Here is an 18,328-nt window from a genome sequence, read left to right on the forward strand (position 1 = left end):
TTGGAGGCTTGATCCCTGCAGCCATCCGAGGCCTAGTATTACTAGCTGCAGCTCCCTAACACCACAGATGCCAGAACAGAGAGCAGCACGCATTTTTCCCACTTAAAACACAGCTCAACTACCGTCTTTCATGACCACATCATGACCAAAGACAACAGAGAACTTTCCAGATTTTATTTATACCTTTTCATTTATGATGGCACAATGAAATAACTAAAAAAAAAAAAAACAAAACCCTAGCCCCAAGTTAGATGACGTCAAGTATTTCACTCCAAACCATGAGTGACTGATAAAAGCCTAAAGTGCTGCTCCAGGTTTACAGTGACATTACCTTCAGAAATACATGGTCATGGAGGATGCAGTCACAGAGGGAGGATGCCACTGCAAGCAGTGTATTTTATGCTGTTCCCAGAGCAAACAGTTCCATGGCTTCAGGCTCTGCAGCTCCCTGAACATCGGGTTTGGTTCATCTCACACCAGCCTACAGGAGCTGGGGGAGAAAGCGTGGCAAGGAAGCACGTAATTCCATTTGTAGCACAAACTTTGCAGTAGGATGTTTTGCCCGGATGGCAAATCCAAGGTGTGTAAACATGGCCAGAGCAACACAGCAACTGGAGAAAGATGACAGGGTAAGTGCAACTAAAACAAAAGAGAAGGTACTCCTCTCTTGACGTGATCAGGGCAGATGGCTGGGGTGAGGAAATGATTCAGTACAAAAACAGGTATCACAGTACACCTAGACTACAGAATCAGTGATAATATAGCTTAAGGTTGATCAAGATCTATGTTTGCTTTTACAAACTCTTAAGAATATTTAAAATCTCCTCTTCCTTCCCCCTCCTCCCACAGCTGTAGTCTGCTGCACTTTTCAAAACCACAGAAGTTTGCTTTTACTGAAATTTAAGGCTATCATGAAAAAACAAAGTGTAAGACTCCTCTTTCAAAACTAAGTATAAAAGTCAATCCACTCTAGAAGGTCTTAGATAACTCTAAATACAACCACCCGTTTTCCAAAATGAACTCATTTTTATATTCGGAAGACATACTGTGTCCTAGAAACCAAACACTCTGATATGATACCAGGAGTTACCACTTCAAGGTAACTTCAGCTCAGGACACTCATCATTTGCTGAATCCAGATGTGCTTGTGGGAGAGGTTCATCACCATTCTCTTTGCCTCAAAATACTGCATTATCATAAGATCTGCTATGGAATATCTTAATCTGCCTGGATTTGAGACAGGCTGAGGATGTACTCACACAAGTACATCTCAAGAACCAGAAGTTTCCTGGAAGGAGTGCTTGGAAGACGATGTCTGCCTATAGCCTTACAGTGTTCTTGCCCAAGAGAAAAATACAGAGAAGTAGCAGAAACAGACACTGCCCTAGCCATGACTACAGCTCCGACTGCTCTCCATGGGCACAAGAAGATACTTACTATATATGCACCTTGTGAAAGTTCATGCATTACAGGACTTATGTTTGGGAGGGTGAAGATCCATCCTTTCCATCACAGGAAACTGGTTAATTTTGAATTCCCTGAACTATGTAATAGCATTGCTGGTGGTTTAAGAGTCAGCTGAATCTGGTCCAGAAGCAGCACCAAGCTAGGTAGGGCTTCACAAAAATGGCTACAACCAACTCTTCTTCTTCCTAAAGTGCTGGGAAAATGCAGCATGACCAGACTGGTAGCCTAGTTAAAAATATCCAGTCCTACCAAGCATACCATTTCCTAACATGATAGACAAGCTTCCTAGGAGTTTAGACCTTGAAATCCTCCACAGATGCCGGGAGTTACATACAAAATACAACCCTGAAGAAGTTATTTAACAGTAAAAATTATGGCAACTCCAATCTTGGTATAATCAAAAGGCGTTTTTAAAATAAAAGTGACCCTTTCTAGTGCAGGGCTATCACTTCATTTGTCCAATGGCATTTTTCACTAAAGAAATGCTCCTCTTCCTATTACAAACACCAAAGATAATACTTTAATAATAACACTTTGGGTATTACTTAAGGTTTATAACTTATTAGAAGTTAACATCTTTTTACACACACTTCCTATTTTTATCTTGAAAGGATAGCTAATCTTAAAACAGTCACATATAAGGATAAAAGCTCACTACTTAAGGGCCATTTCTAAACATCCTGACTGACTCATTAGAGATGAAAGTTCTTCTTCCCCCTCACAGAAACAGGCTCCTTACCAGTCATTACTTCACCAGCCACTGCGTGTAAGACTGACCTACTGACCAGAAGCACCACTGAAAAAACAGCTACCACTACAAATCCAATAGCTACAGGCTCTGACCAACAACTGCAAAGTTGGCTGCGCCTGCTGACCATTACCTTCTGCAAAAGCTTAATTTCCACCTAACAGAGAAGGGTAAGTGTGGCATGTATCTGACTACAAGGATCAGTCATAACCCTTAGACACATGGCATGACTAAAATGAATTCTATCACTTTGTAACATGTTACAAAACTTCACTGACTACCTTAACAGGCTAGAAATAATCACAGCAATTTTGCATTAAATACAGAATCAGGAATTCAGTGAAATGGGGAAAAAAGCATAAAAAACCCTCTCAAAACAGTTCCTTAGTTATATGTTGCTTGAACTGAACCCTTGGTTTATGAGCAGCATAAGTAATCTCATTTCATTTCCCACCATAACTCAAGATGGAACATAAACAAAAAATAAGAATCATCTATAAAAACACAGTACATCAGAAATCCATGTAAAAACCATACATCTGTATCAAGGAGCTCCGTAACAACTTAAAGCACCACTCAAAATTAAGTACCATACATGTTACAGTACATTCCATTTATTATGACAATTTAAGGCTAAAATAGGTACGACTCCCTTATAGTCAAGCTTTCTTATTATTTATAAATGCATACAAACATTAAATAGATACAAATGAAGGGATTTTTTTTATTGCTCTGAACTGTCTACTATAATGTTCGACTTTCCCAGGTGTGGTCTCAGTTTGCCTTTTTCAATCAAGCTGAAGTCCTACAATTGCAACTTATGGCACTTGTACAATTACAGACTTTTTGAGCTGTATCCAAAGATATATCAGACAGAACTGCCCATCACTGCAAACTTGATAACTTAGTTAACTAAACATTTCTCCATAAGGTATATAACAATTCACCACAAAGATTATTTCTGCCATTCTTCAGGAATTATTTTCTCTTCAAAATAATAGGTCTAACCAAGTGGCAAACAAGACAACCAGCAAGAAATGATTGACTGGGACCAGTCTAACAGACTGGGCTTTAACAAAAACAAAAAAAAGCTGAATACGTGCTCCAAAACAAAGAGCAAACTTTTCTTCTTGCTCACAGAGCAATTATGTTTCCTAATTATGTAGGGCAATGCCTCATTCTGCCAGTGCCAAATTCTTTGACTGTAGCTTGTCTATTTCTTGGCCAATATTTCCTTCAATGGTATCACACTGGGCAAGAAAAACCTGAGAATAAGAAACAAATGTTATTTGGGATGCAATCACAGCAATGGTAGATGCTTCTTAAGAACAGAAACTGCACTTTCCATCATGAATATGAAGAAAAAACTCAACAACCACCTTCTGCTAACAGCTTATTCAGTTCTGTTTACCCGAAACAACAAAACAACTCACCTGAACCCTTTTCACCAACCCCTTCTTTTTCAGTTTGCAATCACTGAAATTCTCTGGTAGATTCTGCAGTAAAATAAACAAAGAAGCTGATGCAGATTTACACTAAAATTAACATCTTAAACTTACAGCAAAACCTGAATGTATCAAAGAATTCTCTGAACAAGCATCTTGAAAATACCATACCTACTCAGTGAAGATGATTAGGCAAGAAAGAATTTAAAAGAGAAAGTCAGGGATGCGCCATGCTCACTGCAAAGAACTAAGCTAGTAAATTTACCATAAGTCTTGAGGTAAAACACAGCAACAGACCACTATCATGGTTTAACCAATAACAGAACACACTACTTTTGTCTACTGTTATCTATGTTAACTGTTCTGCTGAGCTTTGACTTCAGTTTTTTCAGAGACTAGAAGATGAATTAATTTCTTACTAACACATTAACTCAATCACTTGCCATCACTAGAACGTATCATCATTAATGCAGGCATTACAGGCCAGGTTGGACAGGGCTTTTGAGCAACCTGGTCTAGTGGAAGGTGTCTCTGCCCATGGCAGGGGGAGAGAGAAGAACTAGATGAGCTTTAAGGTCCCTTCCAACCCAAACCATTCTATGATTGCCAGTCTGTTTAAGCTGTGTATCTGATCTTCTCTGCATCTGCTCATGGAAGGCAACAGATGTGAAGTGTTACATGCTGACAGCTTTTAATTTAATTCAAACTGCATCAATATCTATGCTCTTATTACCCAATATACTCATGTATGTCATCCCAGCAAACACTGTACACTTTATCCTTTTGCAGCTATGTGAAATCGGGGTGTTGGTGGGCAATGGTGCTCAGGCTTATGACTTTTTTTCTTTTAAACAGGTAAAACACCTGTACAGATAATTAACATTATATAAAGCTTATGAGAACATTCTTAGAAACATTGTGCTTTCCCTGTTGAAGATGTGTATAAATCTTGTGAATTTCTCAGTGGTATGCCTTTTATTTTCCACCCCAACTCCAAATCAAGAATAGAGATTTCCCTATACTACTGTTTCATTTCAGCTAAAATGCCAGCTCCACTAGGAGGTTTAGATACATAATCTTTTTAGTGTCCAGCTAAACATACATGGTCTTAAACATGGGAGCCCTGCTACTCAGAGGGACCTTGACAGGCTTGAGTGGGCCTGTGAGAACCTCATGAAGTTCAGCAAGGCCAAGTTCAACAAGTGCAAGGTCCTGCAACTGGGTTGAGGCAATCCCAAGTACAACTACAAGCTGGGCAGGGAATGGATCAAGAGCAGCCCTGGGGAGAAGGACTTCTAGGTGTTGGCTGACGAGATCAACATGATCCAGCAATGAACACCTGCAGTCTGGAAAGCCAACCACACACTGGGCTACATCAAAGGAAGCATGACCAACAGGTCAAGGACAGTGATTCTCCCCCTCCACTCTCATTAAATCCCCCCTGGAGTACAGTGTTCAGCTGCGGGGCCTCAACACAAAGAGGAGCCCTGTTGGAGCAGATCCAGAGAAAGGCCACAAAAATTATCAGAGGGATAGAGCACCAATCCTATGAAGAAAGGCTGAGGTAGGGTTGATCAGCCTGGAGCAGAGACGGCTCCATGGAGACCGTATTGCAGCCTTTCAGTACCTAAAGGGGGCTTATAAGAAAGATGATGACAGACTTTATATAAGGCCTGTAGCAACATTACAAGGGGTAATGCTTTTAAACTAAAAGAGGGTATATTCAGACTAGGTATAAAGAAGGAAATTTTTACAGTGAGGGTGGTGAAACACTGGCCCAGGTGGTAGATGCCCCATCCTGGGAAACGTTCAAGGTCATGTTGTATGAGGCTTTGAGCAACCTGGTCTAGTGAAAGGTGTCCCTGCCCATGGCAATGGGGCTGGATTAGATGACCTTTAAAGGTCTCTTCCAACCCAAACGATTCTATGATTTTACTTCTACATAAGCTTCAGATTTAACATCCTTCTCACTCCTACACTCAGCTGAAAGAAGGAATGCACCATGCTGCTTCTTGTCTCCTAGAAGAATATGAAGTTGGAAGTGGGAGTAACTACTACTACACTAACCTCTTCCCAAGGTCAAGTTTTTTGGTTTGTTAGTTTGGTTTTGGAAGATGGGCAAGAGAAGGAATCTTCCTTTCCTGTAGTTCCAGCTTCCATTTCTGTTGCTCCAGCACCAGTTTTCCCAAACAGCAGCACTGTTAGGCTGGATAAAACTCTTATCAACTTCTAACACTTCCTTTCGAGATCAGAAAAGGTATTTCCCTTGCAGAGAGCTTTTATGTCAGACTGCACCTCCTGCAACAGAACCAGAAATTGGACATATTTCTTTCAGGTGGAGAAATGATCATCAGCATCAGAGACACAAGAGAAGTCAGTATGCGGATTAAGGGAGGCACCCTTCCAAATGCAAACTGGTGCAGTGTTATCTTACAAACAAGCACAGAAATGCCTAAAAACTAAAAGTTATGGGGCTTGGGTTTTGTTTTGTTTTCCCTATTGACGTTAATCTTATTACCAAAACCACTCCTCAGCTTATCCTAATATGCATTCCATCACTTAGCTAGCCTTCCCAAATTCTCTTATTTTGTGAGAAGATGTAGCTTTGATGGCGAGTTACCAGGTTAATGCCAGGAACCTGTCATGCACAATGTAAATTCTCCTACAGCAGCCTGTCCTACCCTAATCACTGCTTATTTATGTGATGTAACTTTACTTCCTTGGATTTACAGCACAGGACAGGTTCAGAAGCCGTTATTACTTTTTCAGCAATAGTCTGCCTAAAATGAAAACTCTTTTACTAGGTGGCATACGTCCATTTTTGAAACACTTTTTAAGTTGTTTATGTTGCTCTTCACAAAGTGTGTTTTCTAAAGCCCTTGTTGACTGTAGCAAGCTAAACCTGCATGTCTCCACCCAATAAGCAGGACATTAAAATTGTTGCCTGCCATACTTTTCTTTCAGTAATTGAATGTTCCAAAGACATTACAAAACAGTTGAGAAGTTAAAGCTGTGGATGAATTCTCTTCAAAAAACCAGTTCTAATTCCCAAATAAAAAAGGCGGCTTTTGGAACACACATAGTTGTCACAGAGAAAAGAAGTTTAAAAAATACTGTGAGGTTATATGAACTATTCTAAACTGTATTAGACATAGGACCTTGTAACCACATAAGAAAACATTGCTATTTTCCCCTTGTTTTTCAACAATACAATTCGCTTCAAGAAGATAGAACAAAAAACATTTACCAGTGTTTTAATGTGTATTATTTTGACTCCATATATGTAATAGTCTGAAAAAACAACGATCAACTAGGCTTAATTAATAATGGCTGATTCTCACCGGAAAATGAAGATGTTCTCACTTGTCACAGAAATTCTTCTGAGTTTTACATGACTTGGAATTTCTTAATAACCAAATTAAAAATGAAATGATCCACTAGCTCAGTTACACTGCCCATCTCCCTTTGCTGAGTACTTATTCCAGACTGTATTTTCCAAAAGATATTCTGGCCTACACAAGTATTCCTACCAATATGAAATAGCAAATTAATAAACCACTTTCTACCATCAGAATAGGCCTAAGTTGACTTTCAGTAGCAGACAGAGAACTCCAGCTGGGCTTACCACTCAATGTCTGTTTGTAAAACGGATATTGGTAACTGGAGGAAACCTGGAAATCTGAGTGTAGAGAAGACACTCAGACTATTCTCATTTTTGACAATATTTTTCAAAACTGTTGTTTTTAATTAAATCTGTGCATGCAAACTCCTTGTGTTTGCTTGCACACCCTTAAAGCCCTTTGGATTGTTATGCGCTTTGATTTGGTTTTAAATCACACCTTGTAATCCCCTTGGCAGAGATACAGAATTAGAAGCTACTAAAGTATCAAAATGCTTAAAAGGTGCTTTGCAATCAAATTAGTAAAGTTTACAAATCTTATCAAATTAAATCTCGCAGTCTCTCTGTTTTACCTTAGTCAGCTTACGTCTCCTCTCCAGGAATACGCTGTCCAACTATTCAGGGTTTAACACGTGAAGCTGGCAATAAACCTTAAGTCACAATAACATTTCCATATTTAATGAAAATCAAATTGAATTAAAGAAGGAGTATCTTAAGCATAGGCAGTGCTTATGCAAAACTCTTACCAAATCTACATTTTGGTGCTAGCATTGCCTGCAGAGCAGTAGTTTGGATTAGTATACAGCTTCCTACTGCACAGAACATTCTTAGTTTCATAGCAGGCCTCCTCTTTGCATTGCACTTCCTCTGTACCAAAACACCGCTCAAGTCTCACAGTCCTTTGTCTGTATGGTCTTAAACTTTCAGAAGTGACTGCAGTGCTGGCTTCACCCCAGCAACTTCTGTAGAGCTCCAAGGCACAGGTTCTTTATTCTCCCCCATCCACCCAGAAACAGAGCCCAAGTCCCCCTGTTACCAGTGGCTATCTCCCACTCTACACCCCTGAATTCAAAGTCATTTAACTGCATGTTTGAGAGCTCTCACCCTGTAGATACACTGACAAGATGCGCTGCATTACATCCTCAAAGACTCATCTTTTGTATACACAGCACTCATGCTTTATACAAGGAATCCTTAAAAGCAATCACTGTTTAGTAATAAATTCGTATGTGTGATTTTCCTTCTCTTAGATCCTTTCTTGAGTGTTCTTTTAACTACAAACCCAGCATCCCTCTCTTCTGAGCACTGCTTCTTATGAAACGCACTCTTGTCATTTCCTTCCCCTGTCCCATCTGATGTCCTAATAAAACCACAACCTTTTGCCACAGAACATCACCTTCTGCTTTGCTCAAGTTCCATTTGTTTTGGAAGTGCTTCCAATAACAATTTTTAAGCTTAGTGTTATCACTCCATCTTTGTTCTGTTCTTTGGTTATTTCTTATTTCACAAACCATAAACCCCAGTAGGTAATATCTAAAGCCTGAACCCACTTTATAGCGGTGTAGTCAGTTAATAAAACAAATGCTAGTCAAATTTATTTATGACTATCATATCAGAACCAAAGGGACACCACTCTTAAAACATACAGTCTCCTATACCAACACTCATACCAATAGCTAGAAACATTTAATCACCCTACTGCATATAGCACCAATGCTAATCAGTTGCAAAGAAAGGATTTGCTGCTGACAACCCACGCATCTAACATGAAGCTTTTTCACTAGTGTCTTTTAAGAATCCAAAACATGTAGTACTTTATTCTGCAGTTTTTAATCGACTGCCAGCCCTTCACTTTTTTAACTCACTGTTAAATAAATTAGATAAGCACATTATGTTGACACTGAATCTCCATCTAAGTAGACACCCAAGCTGCTTCTTTAAAAGCGGCTGTCAAACAGCAGTGTTTGTCAATGGGTTTCTGAAAGCAGAAGTCATAACTAAGCATTCTACCTTCACTGAAAGATGACAGTATTTTCTTGATCCTTGTACTTCAGAAAAAAAAAATCCCCAAAGCTTTATGTTTATGATTCATATTACGAGATATAAGAATTATAATAAGTATTATGAAGTATTTATCCAGATAAATTCAGAGGTTTAGTAATAAGGTCTCATGTTACTACAAGTGGAAAAATTTTGCAGAATCCTGGGAAATGTTTGTTACAGGCAAAATGATGGTTTGGGTTTGGCTTTTTTTCTTTCAGAATCCTCAAAATGTTAATTTGGTATTGATTTACCAGAGACAAGTATAGCTGGGACAAGGAGACAGTAACAAAAGCTTCATCAGAACAGTACAGTAATTTAAGTTAGTTTTACAGAGGAATTATACCCAAAAAAAAAAAAATCCTCAAGAAAGGAGGACGGGCCACCAGAACATTGATTACATTATGGTTTCATAATTATGTCCTCAATACTGATACATGCAGTTTGACAGATGATTTTGCTGTGAATTTATGTAAACAAAATAAGTGACTGGTATTTCAGAAGAGGAAGCTTCTTTTTCAGTTGTTAGAACAGTCTGTTCCCTGCAATACTGTCTTTCCAGATTATAGATCTGCCATTTAATAAGAAATCATCATGAGAACAAAGTAATCTCTCAGACTTTATGTAAATTAGAGCCAGCTCACGAGAAGTACTTAGTGTCATCACTGTGCGTCCAAATTTTCCTACTGATGTTCGAAAAACTTTCAATTTCCTCCCCCGCCCTTGGAAAAGCCTTCAGTTTTGTAAATAACTGTGTAGACTGATCAAGTCAAGGTTTTCTGTGTTCTACTCACTCAGATTTGTAGTAAGTATAGTACTTTGACTTTTACTCCGGATCAAATGTTTAACTGCTGAAATAAATGGTATTTTGGGTGATGCACACACACAAATCTTCAACTGTTGAAGACAACTCAATCTGTATTCCTCCTGAAGAAAACTTCAAAGATCTGTAGCTTATGGGAATGTCTGACTGTGTCACAGCATAAAAAACTTGGTAAGATGCTCATAAGATCCCCCCACTTCTTGCTGTGGAAGAAATAGCTATTTAAACATATTTAATATTAAGATGTTTAAGCTGCATCTGAGAATCATAGATAAAAAGCAACCCAAAAGCATCCCTTCAAGACTTTCCTTTCATGACCTAGGAGTGACGACACTGTATTTTTTCTCTCCCACCCCAGTACTGTATTACTACAGATCTACTTCTCTACTTCGTAAGTCACTTTTTAAATTCATAGGTGTTGAACACATGGTGTCTAGTTAAAAGGAGTATTAGTTCCAGACTCAGCTCCTCTAATTAATGAGCTTGTCTGCTAATAGTACAAGGATGACACCCCAGTAACAGACAAAAAAAATATACAGGCTTCTTCACCCTCAGCTGTCTATAACCATACAAATCTCATTTTGTACTAAGCTGGATGCTTTGACTGATCCAAGGAACTTATGACAACCAAGACACTTGAGGTCTCACAAGAGCTCTCAGAACATTTCTGCAAAAGAAAAACTGGAATATTACAGTGTGAGGTTGGTAGTATGTTTCACTTCTGCAATGCATTCATTGTTCTGTCTTAGCAGAAAACAGCTCAGTCACTTCCCCCCCCCCTTATCTTTTTTTAAGATATTGATTGAATCAATAGCACATCATATGGCCAATAGCAATTAAAAGAGATTTGTCAGAACCTGCTTTTACTTGACTAACAGAATACTAAATACTGCATAAAACAATTCTGAGACACAGATAAAATACTTTCTGGAAGCTTTATGCTTTTCTGCTTTGCATTTCTATTTACAATCTTTTACTTCAGTGGAACCCATTTATTGTTCATATACCTACCTCACTACCATCCTGTGTTGCTAGCTCTGTAAATTGCACAACTATAGTACAGCTAAGTAATACCTCAGGAAGCTGGTGGCCTGTTCACCTGATCTGGTGTAATAACAGCACACCAAACAGCTACATTTTATGTGAAGATTCCACCCAACTACATGTATCTCATCTGCAAAATTTCACAGAAGTTTCACAGAAGTTCAGTATTCATGACAAAACCCACAGCTGCCTTTGCATATTAAAGCAAATAAATATGGACTTTGGTACATGTAACAAAACTTCAATCACTGGCAATAAACCCCTCACTTATTTCTTGCTTTTAAAAGAATGAGGCTTCTCGATGTCATAGGCCCTTATACAATAAAGTAACAAACAACTGTTATAAATATTAAAAGGTACTAATCATAAAAAGTTTTAGCTCTCGCTACTACAGTTCCACAGTAACAAAACTGAGGCACAGGGACTCCATTATTTCCTAAATCTAAACCTGAATTCACTAAGTGATGAACCTTCTAAAACCTTGTACTAAACCTGTCCAGTACTATTTAGAGTATTTTGGATAAAGAGATAGATAATATCATGCTCTCTGTTTAAGCAATGTGAAAAGCACTAGAATCAGAAGTAAACTTGGGAAATTCAGCTTGGATTAATTAGGAAGCAGCGACAGGATTTTTTCATGGCTGCATGCTGAGTTCCAGAACTGTGTACTAGCAGACAAAGCGCTGAATTTTTTCTAAATCAGACTTCTCATCAGCAACTGAAGGGATCAGAAATAAGCTTTAATCCCATCCAGTTGAAACAGTTGTCACCTTATTGCAATTTTCACAACATAGTAAATCTGCACTTCAAACAGGGCATCAGTTATATGAAGTCTCTACATCGAACTGCATTCAACAACTGTCAGTAAAATACTTTCCTTTATATGAGGCACAAAAGGAAAGAGAAATTGTAAGGCTGTAAAATACTTAGCAGTCTTACTTTTATAAAAGTATTCAAGAACTGCTGGCTGTAACAAACAGCAAAGGCTAGTTTGCCATTAAAGGTCCACAGTATGAAAGGGAGAAATACATTAATGAGCTCCTCACCATTCCTAGGAACACATCCATAGAGTATAGCATTTTAAGATGACCAATTCAAATTATTACTCTTTAATTTAGCCTGCTGCTGAACTTTTACAAAGCATCCATTAATTAGACTACATTTGGATCACCAATTACAGGCATTTGCATGGAACCAATCCCATAAAGGGTCACTGTACAAAGGAGTAGACCTAAAGACATTACTACCACAGAAAAGCAGCATTTTTCCTTCACAGCAGGATATTACAGTTGTGATATGCAGCATAACTATATAATGAAGTTTTCAGAAAATGACCAGCAGAGGAACACAATATGGAAATAACCTAGTTGCCACAATTGTCTGTTCATCTCTGCATAAGTCCCTTATTTTATTATTACAAGTCCCCATTGTAACAAGGAAGTTTAGATTGGATATAAGGAAGAAATTCTTTACTGTAAGGGCGGTGAGGCACTGGAATGGGCTGCCCAGGGAAGTTGTGAATGCTCCATCCCTGGCAATGTTCAAGGTCAGGCTGGACAGAGCCTTAGGTGACATGGTTTAGTGGGAGGTGTCCCTGCCCATGGCAGGGGGGCTGGAACTAGATGATCTTAAGGTCCTTTCCAACCCTAACTATTCTATGATTCTATGATTTTCACCTAGCTCTCAGCTACTACATGAAGATACATGCTGAACTCCAGAAATATAGTGTAAGGTTATGAACCATTAATGACTGTGAAGCACTTGGATATACCCCAATACATTCCAAAGGCAGAATCCAGTCCTTAATATGCAGGCATCTCAGATGAGTCCTGCCAGTCCACATACAACTGATCAGAAAATTCTTAAGGGCCATCTTGTTCCTACGCAATACAGAACACAAAGTGTTATCTGGTCGTTTTTTCCCAGACCTTTACTGTTATCGTCAAGTTTAACGTGAAAGTTTGCCAAGACAACCTAAAGAGTAAAGCTTGAGTAAAGGATACCCATTTCATGTAGTCTTAAAAGGTTGCTGCCCCAAAGGAAGCTCTTCTGTAGAATGGGGATGCATGCATAGGCATTAATGTCACCATTTAGAAACAGATGCTGCCAAGCAGTTTTTTGGAGACATACAGGGGCAAGCGCTAGATATTAAAGAAAAAATGAGCAAGCCAATTAACTAATTTTCAAAGCCAAAATAATTTTTTTAGCACTTCAAAAATATTAAATAAGTTACACAAAAGACATATTCTTAACAGTAAGCTCCTGCTGGGATTTGACCCTTTTCAGTGGTTGTTTACTTACAATGGCATCAATTTGTTCCAGGATCTTCATGAACTGCTCTGCAGTTCCCTTTATCCTCTTGTCCAGCTGTTTTAGTGCTTCTGCTTGGAGATCCTTTGCTAAAAATCCCTAAGAAGAAAAAAAGAGGGAAGGAAAGACAAAATTATTCCATACCCTACAGAACACTCAGCTTTGAAAATACATTAGTCCATCACAGCAGGAAACATTTTCTACTATTTCTGTAGTTTCAGAAATGATAGGGACTCCAATCTCATTCTATATTCTATCAATCCTTAAATGCTAAATATAAGATCTGCTATGTTTACTTAAAAGATTAAACAATACACATTCTCCTTTGGGCTCTCAGAGAACTCTATGCTTTTTTCCAGATCTAAAGATTATAATTCAACCAATATGCAACAATATTTACCTTTTTCCTAACAGTGCTGCGTTTCTGTTTTGCTAACTAATAAATAGCAAATTCATTAAGAATTTCACAGGACCCTTGAACAGTTAGGAGGGGCAACCTGTTACTGACTACTTAAACCTCTAAACAGTATTTTATTTTTTTAATACATATACCTACAAAACTGTTGTGCAAAGATATAAAAGGATACAAAACTGGCATACCTTCTGGATACCTGTGAGCTCTTTATTAACTTCATCTAACTTATTAGCTATTTGCTCCACTGACTTCTCCAAATCTTTCAGCTTCTTTAATTCAGCCTCTTCTTCTGGACTATTCTGTGTATTCAAAAATACAACATTCACAACTACAGAACAAATAGAGACACCATGCAGCTAAAAAGCATCAATAGTGGTGATACAGACATAAAGGCTTTTGCTGATTGAAATTCATACTACACTGTGGTTATTCTTTCCATATTTTAATACCTACCAAATAAGATGCTTCCAAAGCTTAATTACAAACAGTGTCAATGTAGCAATGTGTATGAACACATTAAATGAGACGAATTTGAAGGGAAAAAGGAAATGTGTAAACTTTTTAGCTTAGCATTTTTAAAGCAGAGGTAACGTTTCTATTACAACTTATTACTTTGTCCTCTATTTGGCAAAGCCAGCCACAAGCCATTTCACTAGAAATAACTCAGACTCAACAGCTACAGCTCTTTTTCTCCTTTTTTTTTAAAAAAAAAAGGAAAAAAACAAAAACAAAAAACAACCCACAACAGAAAAACATGACCAGATAAGGTCATCAGTGGCCAGAAGGTTCATGAGTATTGACAAGCAACAGATTAGCCAGAATTTCGTCAATAACATAAGGCAAAAGTCAGTCTATAATTTAATTTCAGAAATGTATGAACTGTAGAGTTATTTGCAGTACAATGTAAGACTGAACTCAACCCTGTAGTTAGGTTTATACTGCAACCTGCTTCTGTGTTCAGCAACTGAATCACTGATGGAAATTACAATAATTTAAGGGAAAAAAGGTACAAAGGCAATACTTACCCTTTTCCCAATCAACATGACTTTGCAACCGTTTTTAACTCCAAGTGCTGACAATGGCTGTTCCAGTTCTCTCAGAGACTTCCCTAAATGGAAAACCAGAGAGAAAAACAACATAGTTAAAATACAGTCAGTGATACACAAGTGTCTTTCTAAAGGCATTCAAAATACAAACACCTGAAAGTGACTAAAATGAAAAGTACCATCTGTAAGAACCATTAACAGATCTATAAGTTACCTTTGTATATCAGTTTCTGAAAAGGAACTGGAACTCCGGTGACTTGTTCAATAAGAAGAGCCATGTCTTGTAGCGTAGGTTCACCATTCTCTTGCTGGGAAGCAACCTGAATATTGTGTTTTTCATTACCTAACAAAAACCAGAGTAACAGTATCTTATCGTCTCTTAGAATCCATTTCTAATATTGATTTCCATTAATGCAGAGTGACCTTCAAGAACAATCAATTTTCAATCAAAGAATTCTACCTTAGCTGAAAAATTTGTTTTGCATTCTAATAACCTGAGGAGTTCAACCAGGCATTTTCTGCTGGCATAATGCTCCTGCTAAATATTACTGCCCGCCTCTTTAGAGTGCAGATGATGTTCATATATCACACAAGCTAAAGCATGAAATCCCACACTTTCCTGATGCATTCCATTTACTACTTATAGGAACTTTTAATGGCATGAGTCTTGGGGAATCCAAGACCATTTATCACTTCCTCTGTTCCATTTTCCTCATACATGGGAAGCAAATGATCAATGTCTACCCTGCCTCCCCCTCCACCAGCCCCCGAGAAAATTCTCGGAGTCCAAAAGTTATTTCTCCCCATAATATTGCTGATATGCAGCCTTAACCACTGTCTTAGCCTATATGTCACCTTCCACTTATAGAACATCCTATTAAGACTCCCTAAGAGTATCTGCATTCAAACACCAGGAAGTTGTTAGAAAAAATGAGTATGTCTATTAATCTCTGCTTAATAGACCCTTTCTGTAACCCTCTGCTCCCACACACTTCAGGCCTGTCAATCTGAAAGCACCCACAGGAATCAGCCACCATTAGCTGCAAGGGAAATAAAGAAAGGCATTTTTACTTTTCAGGAAGAGAGAAATCCTTAACAAATACCAGAAAGAAAACTATTCTCATGCTACTAATTTGAAGTGCACATATCTTTTACAAAGAAAAGTGTAGAAGCATCGATTTTAAGAAGTTCCAGCCTCCAAGAAACACATGACAAGTGACACTGTGGCCTCAAACACTTGCAAGCTCCAACAACAGTTCTTAATTTCAAAATGGTTTTAAGCTCAAAATCACATTGTTCAAACTTCCCCCTTCTTGCCCAAGCACTTTCCATTAACAGACTTTCTTCATATTTTGTTTTGGAAGAAGAATAAAATTTAGGCCCTAGCCTCAACATATTTCATAAGGTTGTTTTGATATATACAACTGCTTTGTGCCAAGGCTGTGCCCATCAGCAGCTGAGTGAAAAAACAAACAAGCAAACAGCAAACCAGGAAGAGAGCAGCTGAAGTCAGTCCAAAAATAGAAACAGTTTTAATTACAAATTATGCTTACCACTTCAGGCAGACTGTAACTAAAGTGTTACTGTAAATTCACAGCAGAGTGAAGTCACCATGAAAAATACTTTGTGGTTTAGAACTGGTATCATAGCTTATCAGTTTGCTTCAGTAAATGACAACAGTAATTTAAAGTAACCACTAACACAAAATACACTTTAAATAAAAACAGTTCAATTCTTGCAGATTGTCAAATGATACATGTGAGCCTACTACCATTCTATTTCCCATTTCCTTCATTCCCCACTTTCACTCAAGCATAGAAAACTATAATAAAAATGTTTGTGCTAAGCAGTAAACCAGCATCTGACAGCAACAGGTATAAATGAGACAGCTGAAGTCCAAGATCAATAATGCCTCTGATTTGCTATTTATTAATGGACAAAGCAATTACCGGATAAGAAAACAACCTGAAAGGTAAAAAATACTGAGAATGGAAGGAAGGGAGGTCTGGTGGCAAACAGCAAGATCTTGGAGTTCTAAATGTGTTAGTATCATTAACTTATTGCCATCTTTGCCAATGAAAACCCCTCAGATCAAATGAAGCTCTCTCAAAGCACCAATGAGCACATGAATCATAAAGATTCAAACAGATTATTCCATGAAGTTCCTCACCAAAGACTTTTAGATAAAACTGCCAGGTGATAAAGGAAGCATTTTCACAAAACAATGTCACAGTATGGAAAGACAAATGAGCAAGCAGAAATAAACAATAAGCTCTAAATGTGGAAAGAATGTCACCAACACAGTGCAAAAGGCACAGGAGCAGAATTTATTATTCAATAAAGAATAAATCATTAACAAGTTTTGTTAACCAAAACCAGTTGAATAGCTTGCTGATTTAATACCCAATTACACTTCTCATTCCTCCCAGTCCCGCACCTAGATCCACTTCATGGAAATTTATCCATGGTATTTCTAATCTTATTTAAGAACTGTGGAGCCAAGGCTATTCTTACCTCTTTGCAGTAACTTTTTGTATTTATTTGCAGACTTAACCGCATTCCACCTTCTTTCCCTCCTTCCCGAGGAAAAAAAGCTCAGTCATGCCAGCTCGCCTGTGAATAACCCACTCACCAGGTCAGCACCCAGCTGTCACCCTGAAGACACCCCCACTTTCTGCTGCAATCTTGCATCTCACTAACCGCAGATGTTCAAGCTTACTCAACGAACAAGAATGCCCATCAGGCAGCACCTGCTTTTAATATACAGCACTGCCTTCAGTGATGTATTTCACCTAAATTAAGATTACTACTCAAAAAGTGACCTGTGCTCTGTGTTCTCTGGCAAGGACAGCCTTGTCACCTGTTCCCACCGCCATCCTTACAGCAGCTCTATCCCTGTAAGGAGGAGAGCATCATCATCTTGTTGATATGGAAAACGAGCTGGGTTTTTTTCCCCTTGTTGCTGGATCAGCTTTAAGGGATCCAGCTTGAGGGGAAGTCGTGGCCAGCAGAGCAGTGAAACCTTACGATAGCAGCTCCGATGGAGACCAGGCTAAGCAAAGGACGAGCCGTGCCCACTCAGGCCCGAGGCCGCAGCCACCACCCATCCGACAGCCGCAGCCCCGAGCAGCCGCGGCAGCTGCAGCACTAACGGCAGGCGCATACACTCCACCTCCCACCGCCGCCACTCCGGGTGTTCCCCGCTGACCCCAGCGCTACGACTACCGCTAACGGCCGCTGCGAGGTCCGCGGGTACAGCAGGGAAAGGCGGCAACACAGGGCCCGACCCGCACGGTCCCGCCGGGGCCAGGTCGGGGTCTGTGGCGCCGGTGGGAGGTGCCGCGAGCTGCGCTGGGCTTGGCGGCGGCTGGAGGTGCCCGCCCGCCCTCCGCCATGCCCCAGGCGGCTCTTACTGTACGTGACGGTGACAGTAACCGCAGCTCCGGACGCCGCCATCTCACCCGCCACAAGGAAACCGTTCCGCGGCGCTTTCCGGGGCGCGCCGATAGTACGTCACATCCGTCGTTGGCCACGCCCCTTCAGCCCGGGTGAGGCGGGACCCCGAGGAGCAGGGACCGGCCGTGGCTGCT

The 18,328-nt window shown here is 39.3% G+C and overlaps 1 protein-coding gene across 4 annotated transcripts; it reads right to left on the minus strand.

Moving 5' to 3' along the window:
* Positions 1 to 159: 159 nt before the first annotated feature.
* Positions 160 to 18,279, minus strand: BAG1 (BAG cochaperone 1). Of its 4 annotated transcripts, XR_009963275.1 has the most exons (8): positions 18,152 to 18,279; positions 14,953 to 15,081; positions 14,718 to 14,800; positions 13,878 to 13,991; positions 13,269 to 13,376; positions 5,728 to 5,958; positions 3,649 to 3,711; positions 3,406 to 3,480 (listed from the first exon to the last, which is right to left on the minus strand). XR_009963275.1 is itself a non-coding variant. In XM_062611001.1 (7 exons), the coding sequence occupies exons 1-7, from the start codon at positions 18,192 to 18,194 to the stop codon at positions 3,391 to 3,393; spliced, it is 630 nt and encodes a 209-aa protein (XP_062466985.1). In that variant the 5' UTR covers positions 18,195 to 18,279; the 3' UTR covers positions 160 to 3,390. The 4 variants fall into 4 exon arrangements, 2 of the variants coding, with proteins under 2 accessions (XP_062466985.1, XP_062466986.1); XM_062611001.1 differs by lacking the exon at positions 5,728 to 5,958 and having other exon boundaries at positions 160 to 3,480; XR_009963276.1 differs by lacking the exons at positions 3,406 to 3,480; positions 3,649 to 3,711; positions 5,728 to 5,958 and adding exons at positions 7,681 to 7,698; positions 12,971 to 13,108.
* Positions 18,280 to 18,328: the final 49 nt, after the last annotated feature.

Source organism: Pezoporus occidentalis, unplaced genomic scaffold (assembly GCF_034315485.1).
Source record: "Pezoporus occidentalis ecotype Australia unplaced genomic scaffold, CSIRO_AGI_Poc_V1 ctg15, whole genome shotgun sequence".
NCBI lineage: Eukaryota > Metazoa > Chordata > Aves > Psittaciformes > Psittacidae > Pezoporus > Pezoporus occidentalis.

Bases quoted from the DNA above. Each gene is read 5' to 3' on its own strand.
- BAG1 (XM_062611001.1), bottom strand. From the start codon at position 18,194: ATGGCGGCGTCCGGAGCTGCGGTTACTGTCACCGTCACGTACA. The intron at 15,082-18,151 runs GTAAGAGCCGCC...GGTTTTTGTTAG, and splicing joins TACTGTCACCGTCACGTACA to GTAATGAAAAACACAATATT. The intron at 13,377-13,877 runs GTATGCCAGTTT...TTTTCTTCTTAG, and splicing joins AGCTCACAGGTATCCAGAAG to GGATTTTTAGCAAAGGATCT.